This window comes from Mizuhopecten yessoensis, unplaced genomic scaffold (genome assembly GCF_002113885.1).
Source record: "Mizuhopecten yessoensis strain PY_sf001 unplaced genomic scaffold, ASM211388v2 scaffold10745, whole genome shotgun sequence".
NCBI lineage: Eukaryota > Metazoa > Mollusca > Bivalvia > Pectinida > Pectinidae > Mizuhopecten > Mizuhopecten yessoensis.
This window is the reverse complement of record NW_018408700.1, coordinates 459,968-468,474: the sequence shown is the minus strand read 5'-3', so window position 1 is coordinate 468,474 and position 8,507 is coordinate 459,968. Positions and strand designations below refer to the sequence as shown.

General features: G+C 37.4%; 1 protein-coding gene across 12 annotated transcripts in view; it reads right to left on the bottom strand.

The window, feature by feature from the left end:
* The window catches only part of LOC110462079 (cysteine--tRNA ligase, cytoplasmic-like), a 231,496-nt gene extending 224,559 nt beyond the window's left edge, over nucleotides 1-6,937 (bottom strand). For 11 of the 12 annotated variants that reach the window (XM_021515898.1, XM_021515892.1, XM_021515893.1 and 8 more), the window contains exons 1-3: nucleotides 6,843-6,937; nucleotides 4,255-4,414; nucleotides 1,170-1,255 (exon numbers count right to left, since the gene is read on the bottom strand). In XM_021515898.1, coding sequence (XP_021371573.1) covers nucleotides 1,170-1,255; nucleotides 4,255-4,399 — 231 coding nt within the window. In that variant the 5' untranslated portion in view covers nucleotides 4,400-4,414; nucleotides 6,843-6,937. Of the gene's footprint in view, nucleotides 1-1,169; nucleotides 1,256-4,254; nucleotides 4,415-6,645; nucleotides 6,809-6,842 lie in introns of those variants that run through there. The other variant, XM_021515890.1, reaches the window with a different exon arrangement.
* Nucleotides 6,938-8,507: the final 1,570 nt, after the last annotated feature.

Genomic DNA, 8,507 nt, shown 5'->3' with positions numbered 1-8,507 from the left:
TAAATCCAAGTAAAGCCTGTCATCAGACTGAAGACTTTTGTAAATCCAACTAAAGCTTGTCATCAGACTGTAGACTTTCATAAATCCAAGTAAAGCCTGTCATCAGACTGAAGACTTTTGTAAATCCAACTAAAGCTTGTCATCAGACTGTAGACTTTCATAAATCCAAGTAAAGCCTGTCATCAGACTGAAGACTTTTGTAAATCCAACTAAAGCTTGTCATCAGACTGTAGACTTTCATAAATCCAAGTAAAGCCTGTCATCAGACTGAAGACTTTTGTAAATCCAACTAAAGCTTGTCATCAGACTGTAGACTTTCATAAATCCAAGTAAAGCCTGTCATCAGACTGAAGACTTTTGTAAATCCAACTAAAGCTTGTCATCAGACTGTAGACTTTCGTAAATCCAAGTAAAGCCTGTCATCAGACTGAAGACTTTTGTAAATCCAAGTAAAGTCTGTCATCAGACTGAAAACTTTCTTAAATCCAAGTAGAGTTTGTCATCAGACTGAAGACTTTCGTAAATCAAAGTAAAGCTTGTCATCAGACTGAATATCTTTGTAATTCTAACAAAAGGCTGTCATTTTTAACTTGTTGGACAATTGAATTCTCCAGTAATCTAAACTTGTGATGACAGTCAATTAAATTCAGACCAAGAGATGGCAGATATTTCATCCAAAGCATCTTTCAAGATATATATGTTGTGGTAAACCCAAACCAAATACTGAATATGATTCTACAGAACATATTCAACATAAAGACAACAGACTGGCTTTCAACTTAAAGTCTGTCTGAACATTTAGTACAAATGAAATTAAAATTTGAATAGATAAAGAACTAATAGTAAAAAAAAAATCAATACAATGAATTCCTTACAAGATGATGAATTTATTGGAATGTGCCTCCTTTGTTCAATAATGATAGATTATGAATGTTTCATTAAGGGTTGTCCACAAATTCTTAAATTTCTTCACACTTTAAAAGAGTACAGAAGATTTAATCACTTTAATAAGTATGGAGTTGAGATCATACTTTCTTATGAACATGTCTCATGTTCTCAATTTAAAAAAGCCTTCCTCCTGATTTCCCGGCTTCCTAAACGTGTAATATCTAGTGTCCTACCTGTAGGATTAATTGGTGTATCTCCCGGTATTTAATGTCCGAACCTACCTTTTGACGTGTCAAGCTGTTGTAGAACTTCAGCTTTACATCATCTGATCCTTCAGGGACCTTCCAAGGAGGCTGGACTCTCTTAGCTTTAAAACAAAAGTGAGAGAAAATTTATAGCATTTACTCTGATCATTTTTAATAAAAAAAAAAAGAGACCCAATGGGCCTGTACTGTTCACCTGTTATTCATTTTGTGTCTGCATGAGGAACTGGGAAATATAGCAGTCCTTAGAAAAAGCTCTGAAAGGGTCCTAAGAAATCGCTCCTTCAATAGCAGAGTTCTTAGAAAAGGCATTAAGATAAAAGAAAACTCTGAAAAGGAACCGGGGATAGTAGACAGTTCCTATGGCTATTAGGGACATGGTGCTTAGGATGGGCTCATCAATTGGATAAAAGGTCCTTCTTAGAATGGTCTCTGGGATAGTAGACAGTCCACGAAATGGTCTCTGCAATAACACACCGTCCTTAGAAAGAGCATTCGGATAGGAGATGAGTCCTAGATTGATCTCTAGAAAAGAACACATCCATTAAAAAGAGATCTGTGGGGCAGGGTCCTTAGAATGAGTTGTTGGATCAAAGAAAGTCCTTAAAAAGGTTGGTGGGATAGGAGGAGACCCATAAAAGGACTGCAGGATAGCAGACATTACTTAGAAAAGTTTCTTAGATAGAAAATGTTTCTTAGATAGAAAATGTTTCTTAAAAAGGCCTGTGTTGGATACGGTCCTTATAAAAGGCTCCAGGATAGACAATCCTTTGACCCTGAGATTGTAGATATGTATAAGAAACAGCTCTCAGATCCTAGACAATCCTTTAAAAGGGATCTGATATAGCAGACAATCTTTAAAATGGGTTCTGAAATAGTAGACATTTCTTTTTAAGGGCTCCTGGATAGCAGACAACTCCTAGAAAGGCTCTGTAGACATGGTCCTTGGACTCTTAAGATGTGGGTGATTCTCAGAAAGGGCTCTAGCTGTGGACAACAGAGTTGAGAAAGGACAGTGTTCATAGAAAAGGGTCTGTGATCTTGTTGTTAGAAAAGGGTCTGACACAGTAGATAGTCCTTACAAAGGATTATGTGGGTACTGTCCTTACAAAGGGCTTTGTATGTCACTGTCCTTACAAAGGGATCTGTGGGGCACTGTCATTACAAAGGGCTCTGTTGGGTACTGTCCTTACAAAGGGTTCTGTGGGAACTGTCCTTATAAAGGACTCTGTATGTCACTGTCCTTAAAAGGGCTCTGTGGGGCACTGTCCTTACATAGGGCTTTGTTGGGTACTGTCCTTACAAAGGACTCTGTATGTCACTGTCTTTACAAAGGTCTCTGTGGGGCACTGGCATTACAACGGGCTCTGTTGGGTACTGTCATTACAAAGGGCTCTGTATGCCATTGTCCTTACATATGGCTCTATGGGGCACTGTCCTTGCATAGGGCTCTATGGGGTACTGTCCTTACATAGGGCTCTGTATGGCACTGTCCTTACAAAGGGCTCAATGTGGTACTGTCCTTACATAGGGCTCAATTGGCCACTGTCTTTACAAAGGGCTCTGTATGGCACTGTCCTGACAAAGGACTCTGTATGGCACTGTCCTTACAAAGGGCTCTATGGGGCACTGTCCTTACAAAAGGCTCTATGGGGCACAGTCCTTACAAGGGGCTCTGTTGGGTACTGTCCTTATAAAGGGCTCTATGGGGCACCGTCCTTACAAAAGGCTCTTTGGGGCACTGTCCTTACATAGGGCTCTGTTGGGTACTGTCTTTACAAAGGGCTCTGTATGGCACTGTCCTTACAAAGGGCTCTGTATCGCACTGTCCTTACAAAAGCTCTATGGGGCACGGTCCTTACAAAGGGCTTTGTTAGGTACTGTCCTTACAAAAGGCTCTATTGGGCACTGTCCTTACAAAGGGCTCTATGGGGCACTGTACTTACAAAAGGCTCTGTATGGCACTGTCATTACAAAGGGCTCTGTTTGGTACTGTCCTTACAAATGGCTCTGTATGGCACTGTCCTTACATAGGGCTCTGTATGGCACTACTTACAAAGGGCTCTGTATGGCACTGTCCTTACAAAGGGCTCTATGGGGCACTGTCCTTACAAAGGGCTCTGTATGGCACTGTCCTTACATAGGGCCCTGTATCGCACTGTCCTTACAAAGGGCTCTGTATAGCACTGTCCTTACAAAGGGCTCTATGGGGCACTGTCCTTACAAAGGGTTTTGTTGGGTACTGTCCTTACAAAGGGCTCTATGGGGCACTGTCCTTACAGAAGACTCTATGGGGCACTGTCCTTACAAAGGGCTCTGTTGGGTACTGTCCTTACAAAGGGCTCTATGGGGCACTGTCCTTACAAAAGGATCTATGGGGCACTGTCCTTACAAAAGGCTCTATGGGGTACTGTCCTTACAAAGGGCTCTGTATGGCACTATCCTTACAAAGGGCTCTGTATCGCACTGTCCTTACAAAAGGCTCTATGTGGCACTGTCCTTACAAAGGGCTCTGTTGGGTACTGTCCTTACAAAAGGCTCTATGGGGCACTGTCCTTACAAAGGGCTCTGTTGGGTACTGTCCTTACAATGGGCTCTATGGGGCACTGTACCTACAAAAGCCTCTGTGGGGCACTGTCCTTACAAAGGGCTCTGTTGGGTACTGTCCTTACAAAGGGCTCTGTATGGCACTGTCCTTACAAAAGGCTCTTTGGGGCACCGTCCTTACAAAGAGCTCTGTATGGCACTGTCCTTACAAAGGGCTCTGTATGACACTGTCCTTACAAAAGGCTCTATTTGGCACTGTCCTAACAAAGGGCTCAGTTGGGTACTGTCCTTACAAAGGGCTCTGTATGGCACTGTCCTTACAAAGGGCTCTGGTCCATGGTGAGTCATTTATATTTAGAGATCTGATCATGGTGAGACAAGTCCATACTGACCAAATTCAAGACATTGCTGGTATATATATATATATATATATATAAATCTCCAATATTTGCATGTGCAACGTTTTAAAGTGTTTTGTTTGAGTATGCCATAAACTTAAATCTGATTTTCTATTTTATGTAAACTTTTATTTGGGAGGTTTTTTTTTAATACTCACTAGTCATCTTAGGCTTTCGAAGATAAAACCGAATCTGGTCTTCACGAAAGTGAACCTTATTCACTTTTCGTACAAATTGTCCTTTAGAAGATAATGTTAGTGTGTAACGATGAAATGTCTGCAAAAGGATTGTCTGCAATGCCATCAAGTTATTAACACCCTGGAACACAGAAACAAAAATATTTTCAACTACGGGTTTATATACACTGTTCCTGTAGCACTGTCAAACTAGTACAAGTGTGACAAAACAGTACAAATGACACCGAATGTGGCAACAAGACTTGATAATCTGTACCTTGTAAGTTATATGGTATACAATGGTGGAATTGTTGCTTTGATAAAATGCGACAACAACAAATGAAGGCCAAATTGGACTGTACTGTTAAGTTCACCTGTTACATTTGTATGCAATGCTGCTCAAGAAAATACTCAACATTTACGACCTCCAAATTTGTCACAGTCAAATTTATTTTTAAACAATTAAGGCATCACAAAGGAAACAAATCCCCTCATGTTTTGTTCTCATTATTCACACAGAAATGAAGAGAGATGACAAAATAATTATATAAATAGTTATTGTGAAATTGACCTTAAATTTGGCAACCTGAAACACATATCATCATTATGACACTAGATGTTTCATTTCCTTAGAAGATGTTTGGTAATTTTCACATTCATATGTTGCACTGTATATTTCTAAGCACCTCCAATGGCCCTTTGTCTTGTAGGACATGTATGTATTAAAGATATTATCTTATGGATATATATCAAAATCATCAGACTGATGGTTCATTACAAGAACATTTTTAGTTCTCCCAAATTTTCACCATTTTCTGCCCTTACGAGTGCCTAAAAGGCAAATCTGAATTACAAGTCAAATTGACAGCTGATAATAGATTGCGACAGCTCTATTTAACCTTTTTTCATGGAGGCAGATTAGACTGAATAGCAACTGCCTCTTTGGATATAACTTCAATTTATGTTATCTGTTCACTCTCATAATGCAACATTTCCACCACAACAATGTGGGTTTATAAAAGATGCAACCGATGTCAATGAAATAAATAATATAAGACTTCAATATCTTCCTGTGATTAATCTTTCATAACTTTTTATAAGTGCAAGATTTTGTTTGATTAATCATGTATTGCATTTGCTTTACTGATACTGTTTCTTATTGCATATTTGATAATAATTACTGTGATATTTTTCAAATGTTCTGTCAAGTAAAAAATTCTTTGATACAAGATACGAGATACTTTATTTTTGTCGTATACATGTAACATGAAACATTAGCTCTGAAGAGCTGTTCTTACGACAGAACATATAAAAGTACCACAGTGGGTATTAATGTAACAAAACATGCATTAAGAAACAAAAGCACAACAAAATTGAAATAAAACTATACAAACATGCAGGCGAGAAAACAAGCTCATAAAAAAAACACACAAAAAATAAGACCACATTTAACTATAATCAGATTCATTCATATATTCATTAAAAACATTACACTATGAGATTATTTTTTATTAAGATAACGGAATGTGATTAAGTAAAAATTGTTAAGTTACAATTATCTAAATAATGATCAAAAATTTAAAGATATGTAAATTAAAGATACATTTGAGTCTGTAAAGATCCTGATTTCTTATAAATACAGTAAAATAATTCGGCTCAGAGGACAGGTGATTTGAATTCCCCTATCTACCAAGTTCTCTGGCCATAGAGAGACAGCATGATATAAATTTCAGATCTTAAAAAAAAAAAAAATATATATATATATCAATAAGTAAAAGCAAGGATGAAGTATAAACAAGGCAGTGCATATCAGAGCACCTCAGCACATATAATCAGAGGAAAGGTGATTGGGCAACCCCTACCTACCAAGTCTTCTAAATTAGCAATATTAAAAGCACCTATAAAACATACAGTTAACATACAGTCTTTTTAACTTATTCATGGGTTTTTTAAACTAACCAAAAAAGTCGTACATCTTCTTTTTAACTGCAAACATGTGCATCATAATAAGCCAAACTACATGTCAAGGAAAGGATTGTCAAGAGTACATAAACTAATTTTAGTTATAGAAAAAATAACACCTGTTGAATAACATGTAGTTGAACAGAAAATGTCCAGCTTCTAGTTGTGGTGGAAATAAATATAAATATAATGACAACAAAAATCTACGTCTTTTTCACACTGACGGACAATTAGATACATCTGTCACACGTCTCCGTAACTAATCCGTTTCCACTTCATTATCTCCACAGTGCTGTGCATATGGTACACACTTCACATCTTGTAACTGTATACGGTTCGACGTCACACCCGGTCTTTTAGCACAATGTCTACTTACGTGAAATTCCGATATTATATTTCAGTCATACTTACTCCAAACTATACTTTGCGGAACTTCGGAAAGTTTCGAAACTGAAACTAAAACGAATGTAGGCCATCCACGTTCGACTACAGTCTACAGTATTTCACAAACATGATAGGGAGAGAATGATGCAACTTTTATGAATAAATTAGGAAATGATCGTCTCTACAGTAGCAAGGTCTACTGTTCATGAGCTCTGTCTACTCACCCTATGTGCTTGTCATGCCTGCCACAACTGAATACGGGTTATGGGAAGCAACTTTTATATACCCCCAGATCAACAACGTGAACAGGTGATGAAATCAAGACACTTCCGGTCCGGATATAGTATAAGACACAAGTAGATGTCGCGCTGCTAGTCCTACATAAACAGCACTCTTTAATCAACGATTTTATCAGATAAAAAGGTGTAAATACGACGCTGCTTTGTTCTGACACAGGACTTTTCATTGGTTTTGATACTACATTAGGCTTTGTTGTTTTTTGTAGCCTTTGAAAAGAAGCAGATACAATCAACCCATTCGAGAATAACAATCGAGTACTCTCTGCTTCTATTAGTAAAGTATATCATATCCGAAGAGGATATTTCAGCGGGAAAATTAAATCTTTTGTTTGTAGACACGTGTTTTTTATAGAATACATTTGTATTGCATGCCATTTGATTTCGTTTGTTTGTCGCCATTGCAACAACTTCGGTTATATGAATAATATGTTTTACGGCACGGCCGTTAGTGAGGGCGGAGCCAGGTTGTACTGTAAATCATTAATGTATCGGAATATCGGTACTGTACTCTTTCAAGCATTGCGTGATGTGTTGAATGACTAAATCAGACCTACATGTATAGCTATACAGTGTATATTACAGTTAAGTTTCCTTTCTTGATTTCTTTTTGGCTGACAAGATGGTTGATATCTTGAAGTTTTCCGCCTAGGAAAATTAATGTGAGAATGCGAAAGGTTCATTAGACTCTATATAAGTATTTAAATTTGCACCTCTTGAATCCATTGCAAAAATCAAGTGCAGCATATTCTACAAAGACATTGAAATAAAACATTTTAGGATGGATATTGTTAATCATGTATAAAAGCATAGTTATCTGATATCCACGAAAAGATATACATATATATGGGGCAAAGAAGTAATTCCAACGGCAGTGTGAACAAGTTTAGGTTGTCAAATTTTCGGAGCGGTCCGCTCCTTTCTCAAAACACAGTGAAACGGAACAGTTACATGTACATATACATCATATTACAAGAAGATAGAACTGATAACTGTAATTGAAAATATAGCTGTTATATATAAAAAAAAATAAAAAAAATAGTCCCCTCGGCTAAAGACAGCCGAAGGCAGCAATTAAGCTGAGAACATCGCGGACAAGGAACACTCGCTCTACCAATTTCGGTTCGATCCCCAGCGGTGGTGGAAACAAGAGAGTGATGTCTGATAGGGTTAGTTGTTATCCCTCCGATGGCACGGTGGTTTTCCCCCGTGAGTTTCCTCCACCACGAAAACACCATTTGTTCCCTTAGCGGCGTCGTAATAAAAGCTCTACTGAGCTTATGTTTGTTGTTGACAATTGAACACGACGTTAAATAAAGATTATTATTTATTTATTATTTATTATTATTTATAACGCTGATGTAGAGGACCTATTCTTGCGTGTGTATATATATCTTTACGAATAAGCCCTTTGGATTACTTCAAACTTAACTTCAATGATTTATAAACATTGTATCCAGAGATAATTTATGCATAGTATTTTACAATAAATTTTGTCCTTTTTATGTGTAAAAAAAATAATTTGTTCAATGCTATAAAAACTGGATTTATATGAAGTTTCTATTAAAAATAAGAAGAATATGCGAAATCACA